The sequence below is a fragment of the Chiloscyllium plagiosum genome, unplaced genomic scaffold (assembly GCF_037043375.1).
Source record: "Chiloscyllium plagiosum isolate Xiang-an unplaced genomic scaffold, Cpla_swu_hap1 HiC_scaffold_35, whole genome shotgun sequence".
NCBI classification, from domain to species: Eukaryota; Metazoa; Chordata; class Chondrichthyes; order Orectolobiformes; family Hemiscylliidae; genus Chiloscyllium; species Chiloscyllium plagiosum.
This window is the reverse complement of record NW_028270173.1, coordinates 6,079,972-6,100,670: the sequence shown is the minus strand read 5'-3', so window position 1 is coordinate 6,100,670 and position 20,699 is coordinate 6,079,972. Positions and strand designations below refer to the sequence as shown.

At 46.7% G+C, this 20,699-nt stretch overlaps 2 protein-coding genes across 2 annotated transcripts; both read right to left on the bottom strand.

The window, feature by feature from the left end:
* Window positions 1-1,137: 1,137 nt before the first annotated feature.
* Window positions 1,138-14,080, bottom strand: LOC122541505 (nuclear factor 7, brain-like). Its single transcript, XM_087979165.1, has 6 exons — window positions 13,429-14,080; window positions 13,241-13,339; window positions 12,898-13,149; window positions 11,739-11,761; window positions 11,533-11,636; window positions 1,138-1,864 (listed from the first exon to the last, which is right to left on the bottom strand). The coding sequence occupies exons 1-6, from the start codon at window positions 13,837-13,839 to the stop codon at window positions 1,350-1,352; spliced, it is 1,404 nt and encodes a 467-aa protein (XP_087835291.1). The 5' UTR covers window positions 13,840-14,080; the 3' UTR covers window positions 1,138-1,349.
* A 3,865-nt stretch (window positions 14,081-17,945) lies between these two features.
* Window positions 17,946-20,320, bottom strand: LOC122541569 (heat shock 70 kDa protein 1A-like). The gene has a single exon (XM_043678401.2). It carries the CDS (start codon window positions 20,211-20,213, stop codon window positions 18,285-18,287), a length of 1,929 nt encoding a protein of 642 aa, XP_043534336.2. The 5' UTR covers window positions 20,214-20,320; the 3' UTR covers window positions 17,946-18,284.
* Window positions 20,321-20,699: the final 379 nt, after the last annotated feature.

The window sequence follows — 20,699 nt, the reverse complement described above, 5'->3', positions numbered from 1 at the left end:
CAGGTAATCACGGAGGGAACAGTCTTTGCGGAAGGCGGAAAGGTTGGGGAGGGAAATATATCCCTGGTGGTGGGGTCTTTTTGGAGGTGGCGGAAATGTCAGTGGATGATTTGGTTTATGCGAAGGTTGGTAGGGTGGAAGGTGAGCACCAGGGGCGTTCTGTCCTTGTTACGGGAGGGATGGGGTCTGAGGGCGGAGGTGCGGGATGTGGACGAGATGCTTCGGAGGGCATCTTTAACCACGTGGGAAGGGAAATTGCGGTCTCTAAAGAAGGAGACCATCTGGTGTGTTCTATGGTGGAACTGGTGTTCCTGGGAGCAGATACGGAGGAGGCGGAGGAATTGGGAATACGGGATGGAATTTCTGCAGGAGATAGGATGGGAAGAGGTATAATCCAGGTAGCTGTGGGAGTCAGTGGGTTTGTAAAAAAATGTCGGTGTCGAGTCAGTCATCATTAATGGAGATGGAGAGGTCCAGAAAGGGGAGGGAAGTGTCAGAGATGGGTCCAGGTAAATTTAAGGTCAGGGTGGAATGTGTTGGTGAAGGTGATGAATTGCTCAACCTCCTCACGGGAGCACGAGGTGGCGCCGATGCAGTGTTAGTGAAGAACGTTTACTTTTCAGAGAATTTGCAAATTGATCGATGACCCTTGGAGTATTTTTAAAGACACGGTACAGCACCGCCACCGTCTGTCGAGAGACGGTACTGCGGTCCAATACCATTCAGTGACGATCACATCCACCAGATGGCGGTGTCACACGATCAAACCCTGGGGAAATGCTGGAAATCTGAAATAAAATCAGAAAATGCTGCAAACCTTCAGCAAGTTTGGCAACAGCTGTTGAGAGAGAGATGGAGTTAAATACTTTGAATGCTGGAATTCCTGTGACAGAGTGGATTTTGTTCTCCCCTCCCTAATAATACAAGGAGTTCAATAAAGCATGCTGTGAAAGTGCAGCTTTATCACCCTTCAGTGTTTGGATATCCCCCTCAGGATTTCATGCGCTCAGTGCAGAGTGCGAAATAGAAACACAGAGAAATCCCAGCTCCAGACTGGGAAACAGGTGAAGAGATGGAGGGGGTACTGTGGAGGTTTGACTGAAGGAGGGAATAAATGAAGGAAGGAGAGACAAAAAATTTAATGTACTTTTTCATTTTCAGCATCTGACATTTATATTTGGATGTGATTTATTTACACTTTAGTTGTGATTTTAGGAAGTATAATCTTGAAATTCAACAACACATTTTGTAATATCCTGTTGTCAATGGGGGTTTCTGATCCCAATCCTTGACCTCTGACCCTAACCCCAGTGTCAGGTCTTCTCAGGGAGTCCTGAGGCCCCGTCCCTTTAAAAGCAGATTCTCAGAAACTGATTTTCATCCCATGTCTCGAAGAAAGGATAAAGTTTCTCAGTGAATCTATTGCCAGTGAAGGTGTGGAGAAGGGACATGGTGTCCGTGTTGTAAAATGAAACTGTCCCAGATTCATAACTGAGATAAACTCCCACCTTCCTGGGGATCTGACCAACACAGAGAGGGGATCGAAGAGGGGAGTTTATATAAAACCGATCCCCAACCCACTCCATGGTCCAGAATCCATTCTCCGGGATCAGACTGATACCTCTCTTCCTCTCCACAGACTCTGAGGCTACTCCCAGACTCCAGCCCCGATTCCCCTCCACCTCCACCTCCCAGTAATGTCTCCCCGATGTGAATCCCTCTGATCCCAGGGCACAGGCCCGGTGTTTAAATGTCTTCCTGGTGTCAGGGAGATACCTCCGGGTCCAGGTCCATCTCAAACACTTCAGATCCTCAGACACCTCGAGCTCGGGATGTGCTGTTTCCACATCCAGGATCACAGAGACTGGGAGAAAAAAACAGAGATTTAGAGGCAAGAGAGTTTGTGTGTGTGTTTGTGTTTGTGTGTGTGTGTTTGTGTGTGGTTGGGGTAATGTGTGTGTGGGCACAAAGGTGAATGTGTGTGTGGGGTGGGGGTAATGCAGTGTGTGTTTAGGGGTGAATGTGTGTGTGTGGTTAGTGGATGATATGTGTGTCTGTGGGTATGAGGTGGGGGGAATGTGTGTGTGTGAGGTGGGGGGAATGTGTGTATGGAAAAGTATCTGTGTGGGTGAGGGCTGTTTTTGTATGGGTGTGTGTGAGGGGGTGCGGATGTATGTGTGTTGACAGGAGAGGTGTGTTTATGTGCAAGTGGAAGGAGGTGGATGTGAGCATGGATGGGGTGTATATATGTGTGTGTGTCTGTCTTTATGCCTGTCTCTGTGTGTGTCTGTGTGGATGTGAGCGTGGGTGGGGTGTGTATGGGTCAGCATCATTTGGTGAAGTGCAGTTTTAGGCTGCGAATAAATGTAGATATTGAGAGCTGCAAATGTAAAAAAATTAGAAAATAATTTATTCAAATTCACATCTCCAAACGTTTCTAACTTCACTGCTTTTATGTTATTCCAACCTTTTTCCTGGAATAACACCTCATCTACCCCCTCAGTACCTTATAGCCCTCAGGGCTCAGCAATGAGTTTAACAATTTCAGAGTGTGAATACCTTTCTCCATGTTTGTTCCCCACCCCCACATCCCCAGGTCCTGTTCTGTATTAGTTGTTGTGATGATACTATGGCTATAAGAGGTATATTTTGTCTTGTTTTATTTCTACGAAGAAAGGTTAAGACATAGGTTCTGAGCAGGCTGCTGAAATCAATAAAGTAAACAACTTGTGAGGCCTTGAATCTTTTTCTTATCGTTAGAACAATAGAAGCAGCCTGAATGGGTGGAGTTAAGCTGTCGCAGAACCAAGATTTTCAGTTTTAGCTTTCAGCAGTTTCTGGGATATTGAAGCCGAATGTGGAAGCTCTTACTTCTCTCCCTGTTACAGCGGAAATGCTGGGGTTATCTTCCTGCTGCTAGACAATCTGTCTTCCTGAATTTGCCTTTACTAAGGGTGTGTTTATGGGATGTAACTGTATTGGAACAGTTAATTGGTAGTAGTTAATAGTGGAACAGTTAAGTAGTCATGGTTAATATATATTTGATTTTGTTAACCATTACAGAGTTACAGTGAAGACAATTGTTCTCTTTCGTTTCTTTTTGCCTGCATTTTAATTATAGTGTCTGAATACAGTGTGTTTTGTTCCAAGCCTGGTAGGTTGACCATTCGAATTGCATCCCGGACACAATGCCTTATCTTTACCTTTAAAATAAGGAAACATGAGGGTCTGCACTTTCTTCTTAATATATTTGGAGGGGGTTTGGTCTGCTCCATGACAGACCAGATCAAGATTAATGAAGTTGATGTGCTGGAAATTTTGGAAAACATTAAGATAGATAAGTCTCTAGGAAGCGAGAAAGGAGGTTGCTAAGCCGCTGGCGAGGATATTTGCGTCCTCCCTCTCCATGGGAGTCGTACCAGAGGATTAGGAGGAAGCGAATGTTGTTCCTCTTTTCAAGAACAGTAATAGGGAAATCCCTGGCAACTACAGACCGGTCAGTCTCACGTCTGTGGTTAGTAAAGTTTTGGAAAGAATTCTGAGGAATAGGATTTATGACTATTTGGTCAAGCATAGTGTGATTAAAGGCAGTCAGCATGGCTTTGTAAGGGGCAGGTCATGCCTCACAAACCTTATTGAGTTCTTTGAGAAGGCTGAACAGGCTGGGGCTGTTTTCCCTGGAGCGTCGGAGGCTGAGGGCTGACCTTATCGAGATTTACAAAATTATGAGGGGCATGGATAGAATAAATAGACAAAGTCTTTTCCCTGGGATCGGGGAGTTCAGAACTAGCGGGCATAGGTTTAGGGTGAGAGGGGAAAGATATAAAAGAGACCTAAGGGGCAGCTTTTTCACACAGAGGGTGGTAGGTGTATAAATGAGCTGCCAGAGAAAGTGTTGGAAGCTGGTACAATTGCAACATTTAAGAGGCATTTGGATGGGTATATGAATAGGAAGGGTTTGGAGGGATATGGGCCGGGTGCGGGTAGATGGGACTAGATTGGGTTGGGATATCTGATTGGCATGGACGGGTTAGACCGAAAGGTCTGTTTCCATGCTGTACATCTCTATGACTCTATGACTAGGTGATAAGTCAGGTCAACGAAGGTTGAGCAGTGGATGTGGTGTATTTGGACTTCAGCAAGGCATTTGATAAGGTTCCCCATGGTAGGTTCATTCATAAAGTCAGGAGGTATGGGATACAGGGAGATTTGGCTATCTGGATTCAGAATTGGCTGGCTGACAGAAGGCAGAGAATGGTTGTAGATGTATTCTGCCTGAAAGACAGTGTTGAGTGGGGTCCCGCAGGGCTCTGTTCTTGGGCCTCTGCTCTTTGTAGTTTTTATAAATTACTTGGATGAGGAAGTGGAGGGGTGGGTTAGTAAATTTGCAGATGAAACAAAGGTTGGAGGTGTTGTCGATAGTACAGAGGGCTACTGCAGGCTGCAGCGTGACATAGACAGGATGCAGAGCTGGGCTGAGAAATGGCAGATTGAGTTCAACCTGGATAAATGCAAAGTGATGCATTTTGGAAGGTCGAACTCAAATGCTGAATATAGGATTAAAGACAGGATTCTTTGCAGTGTGGTGGAACAGAGGGATCTGGGTGTGCAAGTACATAGATCCCTCAAAGTTGCCACCCAAGTGGAAAAGGTTGTTAAGAAAGCATATGATGTTTTGGCTTTCATTAACAGCAGGATCGGGGTTAAGAGCAGCGAGGTTTTGCTGCAGCTCTACAAGTTCCTGGTGAGACCACACTTGGAATATTGTGTCCAGTTCTGGTCACCCTACTATAGGAAAGATACAGAGGCTTTGGAGAGGGTGCAAAGAAGATTTACAGGATGCTGCTTGGACTGGAGGGCTTGCCTTATGAAGAAAGGCTGAATAAGCTCAGACCTTTCTCTCTAGAGAGAAGGAGGAAGAGAGGAGACCTGATCGAGGTATACAAGATAGTGAGAGGAATAGATAGAGTCAATAGCCAGAGACTTTCCTCTAGGGCAGGATTGACAGGTACGATGGGTCATAGTTTGAAGATATTAGGAGAAAGGTATAGAGGTTCTTTACGCAGAGAGTTGTGAATGCATGGAATGTGTTGCCAGTGGTGGTGGTGGAAGCAGAGTCATTGGGGATATTTAAGTGACTGCTGGACAGGCACATGGATAGCAGTGAGTTGAGGGGTGCATAGGTTAAGTTATCATATTTTACATTAGGATTAAACCTCAGCACGACATCGTGGGCCAAAGGGCCTGTTTTGTGCTGTACTTTTCTATGTTCTTTGTTCTATAACAGTTGTTCCCAGCAAAGCCAATCCACTTTCAATGATTCACATTTCCCTTTAGCATCCATTCAGCATTTATCTCCCTCTCAGCTTAGCTTCAGGAATCCCGTTGTCTGTTTCTCCTTTCTCTGTCTCTCTCTGTACCATTTCTATCAATGTGACTCACTCGTTCCCCTTTCCATGAGCCACAACCTATCCCCACCATCAGAGAAAATACCACCATTTCCCAGCTGCTGTCAGTTCTGAGCAAGGGACACTGGACCCAAGATAGGAACTCTGCTTAGTTTCTCCACCACTTTCTGTTTTTGATTCCTGAGAGAGTGGGGCTGAGGAAATTATAATTCAGAATCAGGAAATGGAAAACGGGCTCAATTAATACATTGCATCAGCCTTCACAGACAAAGCTACAAATCGGATTCCAAAAATTACTAAATATTCAAGGAGCAAAAGGAGGAGTGGAGATAACCTTAGGGACTATTCTGAGACAAGAAAAGCAGGGAAAACAATGGGGATGAAGACCAAGAGGTCCCCCTGGACCTGATGGGATGCATCTTGGATATTAATGGAAATAGCTACACAGATGGATGATGCAGAGGCAGTTTCCAGGAATCCTTACATTCTGGAAATTCCCAGAGTATTGGAAAACTGACAATATGATGACTTTATCTGAAAATTAAGGGAAATAAGAATTCAGGCAAATCTCTGCCAATTCAGTTCATGTAAGTTCTTGAGAAAATGTTCAAATCCATTACAAGGGATGCAATAGCACAGTGTTCAATATTATGAAACAGAGTCAGGAAGGAGAAATCATGCCTGACACATTTATTTAAAATCTATGAAAAGGTCATAAGCAGAATTGATGAAGGGAAAGTGGAGGATGGTATATATTTGGATTTTCTGAGGGATTTGTAAGGTGCCACACATTAAGCTACTGAAGACGATAACAGCCCATGGGTTTGGAGATAGATAATTAAAATGAAGAGATGATTGTCCAACTAATAAAAGACTGAGAATTGTGATGAATGGGGTATTTTCAGGACAGCTAGTAACTACTAGTGAGCCAAAAGGATCAGTTCTGGGGCCACAATTATTCACAAAATATCTGAATGAATATCAGTTGAGGAAAGTGAATGCAAAGTTTGCAGAAAATGGGTGAGTAGGAGGGGATGACATAAAAAATCTGCAGAGGGATACAGTCAGGTTAAATAAATGGGTAAAGTCTTGGCAGATTAAATATAATGTAGGAATTTGAGGTGATGGAATTTGGCAGGAAGAATAGAAGATCTGGATATGATTTAAATGGAGAAAGACTGCAGGAAGCTATGGAACTCAGGGATTTGGGAGTCTTCATCCATGAATCACAAGAAAATAGCGTCCAGGTTCAGATGGTTATAGGGAAGGCCAATGGAATGTTGGCCTTCATTTCAAAGGGAATGGAATGTAGAAGTAGGAAGCTTTTGCTAAAACTATACAAGGTACAAGTCAGCCCACAGGTGGAATACTGTGATCAGTTTTGGTGCCTTATCAAGAGAAAGATACACTGGCATTGGAGGCAGTCCAGAGAAGGTTCATCGGGTTGTTTCAGGGATAGACAGACTATGTTATGAGGTGTGATTGTGTAGATTGGGTCGATGATTGTTGGAATATCGAAGAATGTGACATGACATTATTGAACCATGAAAGATTCTTGAAGGACTTGACAGGTTGGATGTGGACAGATTGTTTCCCATTGTGAGAGAGTCAAGGACCGTACGGCATAGTCTCAGAATAAGGGGTCACACATTTAAGGCAAAGATGAGGATGATTTCCAAACATTTGATCCAATTCAGCATGGTATATGGCTTTGATAACATGTGGTGCTGTTCCTATCTATCTGCTGTCCCTGCCCTTCCAGATGTTTCAGCTCGCAGATTTGGAAGTTGCTGTCTAAGGAGCCTTGGTGAGTTTCTGTAATTTTTGTAAATGGTACACATTTCTGTAACTGTGTGTTGCTGGTGCAGGGAGTGAAATTCAGAGTTGAAGGATGGGGTACCATTGAAGCAAGCTGTTTTGTCCTGAATTGTGTTGAGTTTTTGAGTATTATTGGAGCTGCACCCAGCTTCTGACTTGCATTTTGTAAATGGGGGATAAGCATTGGGGGATCATGGGGTAAGTTACTGGCTGCAGACCTTTCAGCCTCTTGTAGCTATAAAGTGCCGCTAGCTGGTGAGTTCAGTTTCTGGTCAATGGTAACCTCCAGGATGGTGATAGTTGCTGTAATTGGACACACAATGTTTCAGTATCTGAGGAGTTGTAAATGGTGCTTGAATATTGTGCAACCATCAATGAGTATCCCTATCATGTTCTCACAGGGGAGAGGGGCCAGCAGGCGGTCATTGTCCACATTGGAACCGATGACATAGGAAGGGAAAATGTTGAGATTCTGAAGGGAGATTACAGAGAGTTAGGCAAAAATTTTAAAAGGAGGTCCTCGAGAGTAGTAATATATGGATTACTCCCAGTGCTACGAGCTAGTGAGGGCAGGAATAGGAGGATAGAGCAGATGAATGCATGGTTGAGGAGCTGGTATGTGGGAGAAAGATTCACATATTTGGATCATTGGAACCTCTTTTGGGGTAGAAGTGACCTGTACAAGAAGGATGGATTGCACCTAAATTGGAGGGGGACTGATATACTGGCAGGGAGATTTGCTAGAGCTGCTCGGGAGGATTTAAACTAGTAAGAAGGGGGGGGGGGGGGGTGGACCCCAGGGAGATATTGAGGAAAGAGATCAATGTGAGACTGGTACAGTTGAGAACAGAAGTGAGTCAAACAGTCAGGCCAAGCATAGACAAGGTAGGACTAATAAATTAAACTGCATTTATTTAAATGCAAGGGGCCTAACAGGGAAGGCAGATGAACTCAAGGCATGGTTAGGAACATGGGACTGGGATATCATAGCAATTACACAAACATGGCTCAGGGATGGGCAGGACTGGCAGCTTAATGTTCCAGGATACAAATGCTACAGGAAGGATAGAAAGGGGGGAAGGAAAGGCTGGAAGGAAAGGCTGGTAGGTATAGGGAATGCTGGATGACTAAAGAAATTGAGGGTTTGGTTAAGAAAAAGAAGGAAGCATATGTAAGGTTGGACAGGATAGATGGAGTGAATCCGTAGAAGAGTATAAAGGCAGTAGGAGTATACTTAAGAGGGAAATCAGGAGGACAAAAAGGGGACATGAGATAGCTTTGGCAAATAGAATTAAGGAGAATCCAAAGGGTTTTTACAAATACATTAAGGACAAAAGGGTAACTAGGGAGAAAATAGGGTCCCTCAAAGATCAGAGCTGAAAATGTCTTGCTGGAAAAGCGCAGCAGGTCAGGCAGCATCCAGGGAACAGGAGAATCGACGTTTCGGGCATAAGCCCTTCTTCAGGAATGAGGAAAGTTTGTCCAGCAGGCTAAGATAAAAGGTAGGGAGGAGGGACTTGGGGGAGGGGCGTCGGAAATGTGATAGGTGGAAAGAGGTCAAGGTGAGGGTGATAGGTCAGACTGGAGTGGGGGCAGAGAGGTCGGGAAGAAGATTGCAGGTTAGGAAGGCGGTGCTGAATTCGATGGATTTGACTGAGACAGGGTGGGGGGAGGGGAAATGAGGAAACTGGTGAAATCCGAGTTCATCCCTTGTGGTTGAAGGGTTCCTAGGCGGAAGATGAGGCGTTCTTCCTCCAACCGTCGTTTTGTTGTGGTCTGACGATGGAGGAGTCCAAAGACCTGCATATCCTTGGTGGAGTGGGAGGGAGAGTTGAAGTGTTGAGCCACAGGGTGGTTGGGTTGGTTGGTCCGGGTGTCCCAGAGGTGTTCTCTGAAACGCTCCGCAAGTAGGTGACCCGTCTCCCCAATATAGAGGAGGCCACATCGGGTGCAGAGGATGCAATAGATAATGTGTGTGGAGGTGCAGGTGAATCTGTGGCGGATATGGAAGTTTCCTTTGGGGCCTTGGAGGGAGGTGAGGTGGGAGATGTGGGCGCAAGTCTTGCACCTCCTGCGGTTGCAGGGGAAGGTGCCGGGAGTGGAGGGTGGGTTGGTGGGGGGTGTGGATCTGACGAGGGAGTCACGGAGGGAGTGGTCTTTACGGAATGCTGATAGGGGAGGGGAGGGAAATATATCCTTGGTGGTGGGGAAGATCAGCAAGGCAGCCTTTGTGTGGAGCCACAGAAAATGGGGAAGATACTAAATGAGTATTTTAGTATCAGTATTTACTGCAGAAAAGGATATGGAAAATATAGACTATAGGGAAATAGATTGTGACACCTTGCAAAATGTCCATATTACAGTGGAGGAAGTGCTGGATGTCTTGGAATGCATAAAGGTGGATAAATCCCCGGACTTCATCTGGTGTACCCTAGAACTCTGTGGATAGCTAAAGAAGTGATTGCTGGGTCTCTTGCTGAGATATTTGTATCATCGATAGTCACAGGTGAGGTGCCGGAAGACTGGAGGTTGGTTAATGTGGTGCCACTGTTTAAGAAGGGTGGTAAGGACAAGCCAGGGAACTATAGGCCAGTGAGGAGTGGTGGGCAGTGGTGGACAAGTTGTTGGAGGGAATCCTGAGGGACAGGATGTACATATATTTGGAAAGGCAAGGACTGATTCGGGATAGTCAATATGGCTTTGTGCATGGGAAATCATGTCTCACAAACTTGATTGAGTGTTTTGAGGAAGTAACAAAGAGGATTGATAAGGGCAGAGCAGTAGATGTGATCTATATGGACTTCAGTAAGGCGTTCGACAGGGTTCCCAATGGGAGACTGATTAGCAAGGTTAGATCTCACAGAATACAGGGAGAACTAACCATTTGGATACAGAACTGGCTCAAAGGTAGAAGACAGAGGGTGGTGATGGAGAATTGTTTTTCAGACTGGAGGCCTGTGACCAGTGGAGTGCCACAAGGATCGGTGCTGGGTTCTCTACTTTTTGTCATTTACATAAATGATTTGGATGCGAGCATAAGAGGTACAGTTAGTAAGTTTGCAGATGACACCAAAATTGGAGGTGTAGTGGACAGCGAAGAGGGATACCTCAGATTACAACAGGGTCTGGACCAGATGAGCTGAGAAGTGGCAGATGGAGTTTAAGTCAGATAAATGCGAGGTACTGCATTTTGGGAAAGCAAATCTTAGCAGGACTTATGCACTTAATGGTAAGATCCTAGGGACTGTTGCTGAACATAGAGACCTTGGAGTGCAGGTCATAGCTCCTTGAAAGTGGAGTCGCAGGTAGATAGGATTGTGAAGGCGGCGTTTGGTATGGTATCTTTTCTTGGTCAGAGTATTGAGTACAGGAGTTGGGAGGTCATGTTGCGGCTGTACAGGACATTGGTTAGGCCACTGTTGGAATATTGCATGCAATTCTGGTCTCCTTCCTGTCGGAAAGATGTTGTGAAACCTGAAAGGGTTCAGAAAAGATTTACAAGGATGTTGCCAGGGTTGGAGGATTTGAGCTACAGGGAGAGGCTGAACAGGCTGGGGCTGTTTTCCCTGGAATGTGGAGGCTGAGGGGTGATCTTATAGAGGTTTACAAAATTATGAGGGGCATGGATAGGGTAAATAGACAAAGTCTTTTCCCTGGGGTCGGGGAGTCCAGAACGAGAGGGTGTACATTTACAGTGAGAGGTGAAAGATATAAAAGAGACCAAACGGGCAACTTTTTCACACAGAGAGTGGTACGTATATGGAATGAGCTGCCAAAGGAAGTGATGGAGGCTGGTACAATTGCAATGTTTAAGAGGCATTTGGATGGGTATATGAATAGGAAGGGTTTGGAGGGATATGGGCTGGGTGCTGGCAGGTGGGACTAGATTGGGTTGGGATATCTGGTCGGATTGGACGGGTCGGACCAAAGGGTCTGTTTCCGTGCTGTACATCTCTATGACTCTATGACCCCCTTTCAACTAAAGGTACTACTCTGACAAACTCCTACAGAAATGTCCTGGAGCTGAGATGATTGAGCTTAAACAATCACCACCATCTTCCTTTGTGCTCGGTTTGACTCTAACCAGTGGAAAGTTTCCCCTGATTCCTATTGACTCCAATTTTGCGAGGGCTCCTTTATGCTACACCAAGTCAAATCTGGTTTCAATGTCAAGGACAATCACAGCCACTGTGAACCAGCTTTCTTCATAGCTAAGTGCTTCATTATACCATCTTTGATATTTGCACATTCACCAATTCAAATTATAAAATATAAATCAGGACAAAGGAACTTATCTGATCTTTACCAGGTTTAATTGTATTCCACACATCAAATGGGAAAAGGTTTTTGAATTTTTCAGTGGACAGAATACCATCTGTAATTGACAGCTTGTGAGCTGTGCCATGAATCCTGTAAATATTCAACATTTATTGATTAAAAATTCACCATAAACACCATAAACTGAGTAAATCCACCAACTTGCACCGAGTTTCAGTAAAGTGCATGTCCTACCTTCTCTTCCAAGATGCTTCCTCCTGAAATAAACAAAACATCAATCTGAGTTGACAGAGACTGACTGTCTATATCCAGAAAGCAGCAATTACACCCACATTGTTACAAGCTGCTGAGAACTGCCAATTCTGATTGTTGCAGACAAGCAATGGAAAGAGGATGTGACACAAAGGACCCCAAAGACCTGGAGCAGGTATAAAAAAAACTTCTCAACTCCTGCAAAGGATTGAAGGAAACATGAATATATTTTACTGGGGGAAAGATCTGACTGAGATGTTTAAACTAAGAAAGGGGACAAACTGATGGATTCAATGAAGATGTTTCCACTTTGAGTCACAGAGTCATATAGCACAGAAACAGACCCTTCGTTCCAACCAGTCCACACTGAACATTATCCCAAACTAAACTATTCCCACCTGCCTGCTCCTGGCCCTTATCCCTCCAAACCTTTCTTATTCAGGAACCTAAAGACATGTCTTTGAAACATTGCCTTTGGACCCACATCTACTCCTTCCTCAGGAAGTTCATTCCACATCCTCTGTGTAAAGTGTTTGCCTCCCATGTCTTTTTGAAAATTCTCTCCTCTCACCTTAAAAATGCAGCCGCCAGACTTCAAATTCCCCCATTCTAGGAAAAAGACAACTTCCATTAACTCTATCAATGCCTTTCACAAATTTATAAGCCTCTATCTGGCTGCCTCTCAATCTCCCACGGTCCTGTGGAAAATGTCCCAGCCTATCCAACCTTCCTTTATCACTCAAACCTTCCAAACCCAGCAACATCCAAGTTGCTCTCCTCTGAACCCTCTCCAGCTTCATAATATCCTTCCAAATACTTGCGGACCAGAACTGGACACAGTATTCCAGAAGAGGCCTTACCAATGTCCTTCTAAGGAATTTGAAAATATGAATCTGTGAACATCATCCAGTTACACATAAGTAAAATGGGGAGTTTAGTAAAAAGTTATTTATCAAGGAAGTGCTGAGAATGTGCAATCCACTGTCACACAGTGTGACTGAGGAACATATACTAAACAGGAAAGTAGAAAATCCCATGAGGGAGAAAGGAGCAGAGGGAGATAGTGACAGGGGGAATGAAGGAGGATGGATGTCTGCATCATGTTGGGACAGTTCATAGTCACACTTTCACTGAACTAAACTGAAATATAATCTCTCATCTTCAGAAATAACACTCCATCCTTTTGTTCCAACTGTTTTTCTAACTTGGAGAGTTTCTGCTGAAGGGAATTTAAATGCTTTTGAATTACACAAAGGTTTTGCTCCATTGTTTTGAGAATGTTTTCCTCTTGTGCCCTGATATCTTGGAGTAAACTCTGCTCTCTCTCAGTCAGCATCTGGTGCATTTTAACAAACTCGGATTTGATGTCGGTCTGCACACGGCTGGATTCTTCCTATCAGGAGAAATATTAACACAATATGTTTCTGCAAAAAGACAACAAATGACCCAATCAAATGTTGAAGCTGAGCTCAGGGAGATTTCACCCAAATTTGGGAAATCTTCTGTTTCTGCTGCTGCGGCTGCATTTCTAGAGCAGCCCATTTCTTCCCTGTCAGAGAATCCAAGGAAGATTTCACCCGATCCTGGGATTGGGAGAGAAAGTCAGACAATAAAAGTGTGAGACCATGAAAATGTGATGAAATAATCAGGGGTGAAATCTCTTTCCTTTTACCTTGTAGATTCCAACAGCGTCTTTAATCGGCAGGAAGTTGTGAGATTTGTGTTCCGGGGAATCTCTACAAATCAAACAGATCAATTTCTTGTCAGTTTCACAAAACAGCTTCAGCTCTTCCTGATGTTCCTCACAGTGATGTTTACTTTCCTTCTCTTCTGGATTCAGACTTAATGTTCGAGCTTTCTCGGCCAGATTCGCTAAGGCCCGGTTTCCTCTGAGGGATCTGTCCGGAATCTCCTGTCTACATTCCGGGCAGGAATTTCTCTCTTTATTTTCCCAACTCTGGGTGATACAGGAGCGGCAGAAGTTGTGTTCACAATCCAGCATAACCGGATCGGTGAAGAAATCCAGACAAATGGGACAGATTACCTCCTCGGTCCAGCCCTCTGCCTGCAGTCTGGAATCCATGTTCACACACACAGCACTTCCTGATTCAAACTACTTTCAGTTCCAATGTTCCTGCGCTGCTGAACACATTCAGCTCAGTCCCTCCCTCAGGGGGGTCACTGCAAATACTTGAGAAATTCTCTCTCCCTCGCCCACTCTGAGGCGGAGACAGCCCCCAAAGCAGAACGAGGAATAAACAGCGTTAGAGCAGCGACAGGGAATCCCTGAAGCCGGGAGGTGAGAGGGAAGGCCGGTTGGGAGTGGTGTGGGTGGGTGGGGAGAAGATGGGAGGGGGTGGGGATATTGTCCTGGGAGTGACTGGCAGCCTGCTGCTCTCCTTCATATCCTTCAGTCTCAATGCAGCCCCAGGCACGGATAGCCAAGTTGTGTCTGACTTTGTGGGAAACACAAACTGAAACATATTGTCCAGCGCCTCCTCACCTCTCTCTTACAATCCACCAGGATCCTCTCAATCCTCACTTTGGGAGTCACTGCACTGAACTGAAGAGCTTCATCCCTGGTCCCATTCTGGGATATCTCCCCTTGCACCATCCCCCCGAGGCTTTGACTTCCCTCCGAAAGGGTGGGCCCAGAATTTTGATGCATCTCGGGCGGGAGACCAGTGGGAATCCTGCTGGTGCCCTTTCCACCATTTCTCCAGGCTCGCTGCTGGTTCCCACTGAATACAGCGGACAGTGAATGTGCTGGGTATAGGTAATAAATCTGGTAAAACCACGTGGTGACACTACTAGAGACATACCTCAGGAAAGGGCAGGCCTGAGTGCTAAATAATCTCACCCAGACCTGCACAGTGGCGCAGTGGTTAGCACTGCTGCCTCACAGTGCCAGAAACCCGGGCAACTGACTGTCTGGAGTTTGCACGTTCTCCCACTGTCGGCGTGGGTTTCCTCCGGGTTCCTCCCACAGCACAAAAATGTGCAGGTTAGGTGAATTGGCCATGCTGAATTGCCCGTAGTGTTAGGTTAAATGGGTCTGGGTGGGTTGCTCTTCGGACGGTCGGCGTGGACTTGTTTCCACACTGTAAGTAATCTAATCTGATGGGTCAGGTCTGATCTGGGATTGGTGATCCACCCTGACCTAACCCGGGCCTATACCAGGCAGGATGATCCTCGCACTCCTCAGGGATACAATCACCTACATCCGGGACGGCGGGGGGGGGGGGGGGGTGGATGCCTGCCTCTTCAGTCTGGACAAGGGAAAGGCCTTTGACTGGATATCACGCACCTACATATGGGACCTGCTCTCTAAAACGGGTTTTGGGGAGGGAATCTGCAATTGGATCTGACTGCACTACACCAACATCATTAGCGCAGTCTCAATCAATGGGTGGGAATCAGAAAGCCTCCCGATCAGATCCAGAGTTAGGCAGGGCTGCTGCCTCTCTCTTGCCTTGTGTGTGTGTTGGATAGAGCCCTTTGCTGAGTCCATCAGGAAGGATGTGACCCGGGGGGGAGGCGGGGAGGGGGGGGCGGGGTGACTATTCCAGGCAGCAGGTGCCTGAAGATCAGAGCCTCCCTGCACATGGATGAGGTCACCATTTTCTGCTGAGATCCGCTGTCAATGCACAGACTCATGAGCCTCTGTGACCCATCAAACTGACCTCAGGAGCCAAGGGAAATCAAGGCAAGAGTGAGGCCACGATCTTTGGGAACTTGGCTAACCTTTATCCCAATCTCCGTCAGGACAGATTACCTGAAGATGCTGGGAATATGGTTCAGAGGGGCCGGGGTGTGTACAAATCCTTGGGTGGTGCATATTGCCAAAGTGAGGCAGAAACTGGGCTTTTGGGAGCACCACTCCCTTTGCATTGTGGGTAAAACCCTGTTATCAGGTGTGAGGCACTCCCTCTGTTGTTGTACGTGGCACCATTCCAAAACCTGCACCTTGCAGTTACCTGACCCAACATCCACTTCATCTGGAGGTCTCGGATGGACTGCGTCCACAGGGACACCATGTACAAAATGCTGAAGAAGATGGGGCGGGGGGGGGGGGAGGATGTACCTAACACCACCCTCACCCTGATAGCCCCCTTTGTGTGCAGCTCTATCAAGCTGTGTGTTGACCCTTTGTACGCAAACACCAAGTGTCACCATGTACTGACGTTCTACCTGTTCCTGGTGCTGGGAAAGATGGGCCTGGCCTCACTGAATTGGAATGGTCCAAATAGTTGGATTGTTCAGTATCACCATCCTTCATGGAGATATTTACAAAGAGAAACACCTTTCACCACAATCCATCAGGAAGTGGTCAGCACGTAGCATCCCCGAGATCCCGAGGGAAAATGAGAGGCTGGCTCCTGTCACATGGTTCCCTGAGCAGACTGTCAATGTCATTTGTCAGAATACCTCATCACCAGCACTTTCCAACAAGCACCAAGACATTGCTTGGCTGGTGGTGAGAAGGTGAGATGGTGAGATCCTTCATGTACACCCGGTCGGTCTGTGCCACCACACGCTGCCCTCGAAGTGGCTGCAGGGAGTAGAGACTGTCACACATCTCCTTCTGGAATGTTCCTTTGTAAAGGAAGGCTGGAGGAAGATTAAGTGTTTTTGTTGAGGTTCAGCCAGAGCAGCTCTGTGACATGAGACTCTGGGTACATGAAGGATCTCACAGGTAGTGCCCTTCTCACCACCAGCTGAGTGATGTCTTGGTGCTTGTTGGAAAGTTCTAGTGATGAGGCATTCTGCCAAATGGCTTTCACAGTCTGCTCAGGGAACCACACGACAGGATCTCAAGGTCGTTACGTGCTGACCACCTCCTGATGGGCTGTGGTGAAATGTGTTTCTCTTTGTAAATGTCTCTATGAAGGACAATGATATAGAACGGTCCAACTACTTGGACCATTCCTCGGCAGTGAGGCCAGGCCTATCCTTTCCAACACTGGGCACAGGTAGAACCTCAGTATATAGTGACACTTGGTGTTGCGTACCGAGGGTCTATACACAGCTTGATGGAGCCACACACAAAAGTGGCTATCAGGATGAGGGTAGTGTTGGGTACATCCTCCCTCCCCTTATCCTCGAGTTTTATATCTGGTGTCCCTGACAGTCCATCGTAAACTTCCAGGTGAAGTGGAAAATGGCTCATGTGACTGCAATGGTGCAGGTTCTGGGAATGGGTCAGACCTACACTACGTACGATAACAGAGAGACTGCTTCACACCTGATGACCAGGTTTGTACCTGCAATGGAGAGGGAACAGTGCTCCCAAAAGACCAGTTTCTGCCTTGTGATCCTCACAAGATCTAGTGCACACCCAACTCGTCCAAACCATATTCCGAGCAGTTTCATCTGTCCTGATGGAGAATGGAATAAAGGATCATTCAGCCCAGTTCCCAAAGATCATGGCTTCTCTCTTGCCTCGATTTCCCTCGGCTCCCGAGGACAGTATGAATTGCTCACATGCTCATCAGTCTGCGCACTGACAGCGAATCCCAGCAGAAAACAGTGATGTCTTCAGACAGGGAAGTGTTGACTTGCAGGCATCTGCTACTGGAATAGTCACCTCTCTCGTCCCTTCTGCCTAGAGGAGAGGCTGTGAGCTATTGGAGAGGCTGGACAGACTAGGGCTGTTTTCTCAGGAGCGGCAGAATCCAAGGAGAGCAATGACAGCAGCTTATAAAACTATGAGTGGCATAGATAGGGTTGACAGAAAGAATATAAGCCCCAGAGTAGAGATGTCTAATAGTAGAGGGTATGCATTTAAGATATGAGGGGAAAGTTCAAAGGAGATGTGAGGGGCAGGTCCTTCTTAAACACAGAGAGTGATAAGTACCTGGAATGCACTGCCACAAGCAGTGGTGGAGGGAGATACCATTGGGACCTTTAAAAGGGGCTTTTAGATAAACACATGAATAAATGGAAGCATTTTGACCATAGGGGCGAGGCAGAAGGGATTACTTTAGCTTGGGGTCATGGCCAGTATAACATTGTGGGCTGAAGGGCCTGTTCCTGCGCAGTGCTGTTCTATGTTATTTAATGTGGCATTAATAAAACTCACAGTGCTGGTGTGAACATGTGTCATAAATGCATTGGGGTGGGAAAAATCATTCATAGCACTTATTTAAAATTATATACGTCAGAAAGAAACATGCAGGAGTCAATAACTAAATGTTTTAATGGTTTATTTAAAAATCAGAGCAGTTGTAAACAAAAATAAATACTTTTCTGTACATTAAGAACTATTTCATATCAAACAAATACAACAAGATGGCAAACACATTCATCTTCTTTCACATGATTCAGAAAATTATTTCAACAAAAGTAATAAAAACTGCAAATGTCAATAGGGTCCAAGATCAGTGACATCATAACTGTTATAGGTGGCAGTAATTTCTGCAGCAACCCTCTCCTCTCCCAGTCACTGAAAGAGAGATATCTTGGTGCTAACCAAGTCCCAGTCTAAAGTTCAGTCCTGGATTGCGGAGGCTCTGACTTTCCAGTCCTTTAATCCATCTCCTCCACTGTTGGTCCTGTGGAAGTGGCACATCCAGCCTGGGCTCTGCAAGAACCCCCTGCTGCTGCTGCTCCTCCTTGGTACAAGTTGGCAATGATGGGACAGCACAGCTTTTCCAGTTCTTTCAGCTGGTACTCAAACTCCTCCTTGTCTGCCGTCTGGTTGTTCTCCAACCACAGGATTGCCTGGTTACATTGCTCAAGAATTTTCTTCCGGTCTCCCTCACTGATCTTAGTTTTCACATTCTCATCCTCCACTGTGCTCTTCATGTTGAAGGCGTAGGACTCCAAACTGTTCTTGGCTCCGATCCTTTCCCGCTGGGCTTCATCCTCATTCTTGTACTTTTCCGCATCCTGCACCATCCTCTCAATCTCCTCCTTACTCAGCCTGCCCTTGTCATTGCTGATGGTGATCTTGTTCGATTTGCCAGTGCTCTTATCAACAGCAGAGACATTCAAGATACCATTGGCATCGATATCAAAGGTGACCTCAATCTGGGGCACACCACGAGGGGCAGGAGCAATGCCACTCAACTCAAATTTACCCAGGAGATTGTTGTCCTTGGTCATGGCTCGCTCCCCTTCATACACCTGAATAAGGACACCAGGCTGGTTATCAGAGTAGGTGCTGAAGATCTGGGTCTGCTTGGTTGGAATGGTGGTGTTGCGCTTGATGAGTGCAGTCATGACACCTCCTGCTGTCTCGAGACCCAGAGACAGGGCAGCGACATCCAGGAGAAGTAGGTCCTGAACATTCTCTGACTTGTCCCCCATCAGAATAGCTGCTTGAACAGCTGCCCCATAGGCCACAGCCTCATCAGGATTGATGCTCTTGTTCAGCTCCTTGCCACTGAAGAAATCTTGCAGCAGTTTCTGGATCTTGGGGATGCGGGTGGAGCCCCCAACCAAGACAATGTCATGGATCTGTGACTTGTCCAACTTGGCATCTCTCAGAGCTTTCTCCACTGGTTCCAGAGTCCCTCTGAACAGGTCAGCATTCAGCTCCTCAAACCGAGCCCTGGTGATGGAGGTGTAGAAGTCGATACCTTCGAACAGACAGTCAATCTCAATACTGGCTTGTGTGCTGGAAGACAGGGTTCTCTTGGCTCTTTCACAGGCTGTCCTCAGCCTCCTGACTGCCCTCTTGTTCTGACTGATGTCCTTCTTGTATTTCCGCTTGAACTCTTCAATGAAGTGATTGACCATGCGGTTATCAAAGTCCTCTCCCCCCAAGTGGGTATCACCAGCTGTTGATTTCACTTCAAAGATACCATCATCAATGGAGAGAATAGACACATCGAAGGTGCCACCCCCCAGGTCAAAGATGAGAACATTGTGTTCTCCTCTGCCCTTCTTGTCCAGGCCGTAGGCAATGGCAGCTGCCGTTGGCTCATTGATGACACGGAGGACATTGAGACCAGCGATCACACCAGCATCTTTGGTTGCCTGGCGCTGGGAGTCATTGAAGTAAGCAGGCACCGTGATAACAGCATTGGTGACAGGGTGTCCCAGGTAGGCTTCTGCTGTCTCCTTCATTTTGGTCAGCACCATGGAAGATATTTCCTCAGGGTAAAAGGCTTTATTCTCCCCTTTGTACTCAACCTTGACCTTGGGCTTCCCTCCATCATTCACCACCTGGAAGGGCCAGTGCTTCATGTCAGTCTGGACAACTTGGTCATCGAATCTCCTCCCGATGAGCCGCTTGGCATCGAAGATGGTATTCTGGGGGTTCAGAGCCACCTGGTTCTTGGCAGCATCTCCGATGAGCCTCTCAGTGTCATTGAAGGCCACGTAGCTGGGAGTGGTACGGTTGCCCTGGTCATTGGCGATGATCTCCACCTTGCCATGCTGGAAGACCCCAACACAGGAGTAGGTGGTGCCCAGGTCAATGCCAATGGCTGTTCCTTGAGCTGCAGGCATGTTGATCAAAGTCTGTGGTAGAACTGAGTCTTCTCCTCTGCTGTGGAGTGCTCCCTTCTGTCTGCCGCAGTGACCGAGCTGTCACTCAGTGTCCAATCAATGCGAACGACTGTGATTGTGACGCTCAGTGGGAGCTGCGGCCCTTTAAATAGAATGTGTGGGCGGTCCCGGGCAGGTGGGGCCGGGTGATTGGCAATGTTTCGGACCAATGGGTGAGCGTAGCGGTGAGGTCACGGCGGAATGTTGTGGAAGGTTCTGAGGCGGCGGCCAATGGGAGCGCGGACGGTTCCGCGAGACGCCGAGAGCCCGAGAGTGTTCTGGAAGGAGCGAGCCCGGGGGAGAAGGTTCTGGAAAGAGGCGGAAAGTTCCAGCGGGATCTGTCCCCCGCCCCCGCCCGGCGGCAGCGGGAAAGGATGGGGGGAGGATGGAGGGGGATCGAAGCAGCGAGAGAAATATAATTCTTTCAGGTGTTTCCTTTTCCGAGCA

Bases quoted from the DNA above. Each gene is read 5' to 3' on its own strand.
- LOC122541569 (XM_043678401.2), bottom strand. From the start codon at position 20,213: ATGCCTGCAGCTCAAGGAACAGCCATTGGCATTGACCTGGGCACCACC.
- LOC122541505 (XM_087979165.1), bottom strand. From the start codon at position 13,839: ATGGATTCCAGACTGCAGGCAGAGGGCTGGACCGAGGAGGTAATCTGT. The intron at 13,150-13,240 runs GTGAAATCTCCC...TTCTCCTGATAG, and splicing joins AGAAGATTTCCCAAATTTGG to GAAGAATCCAGCCGTGTGCA. The intron at 11,762-12,897 runs GTTTAGTTCAGT...TGTTTATTTCAG, and splicing joins AGATGAGAGATTATATTTCA to GAGGAAGCATCTTGGAAGAG.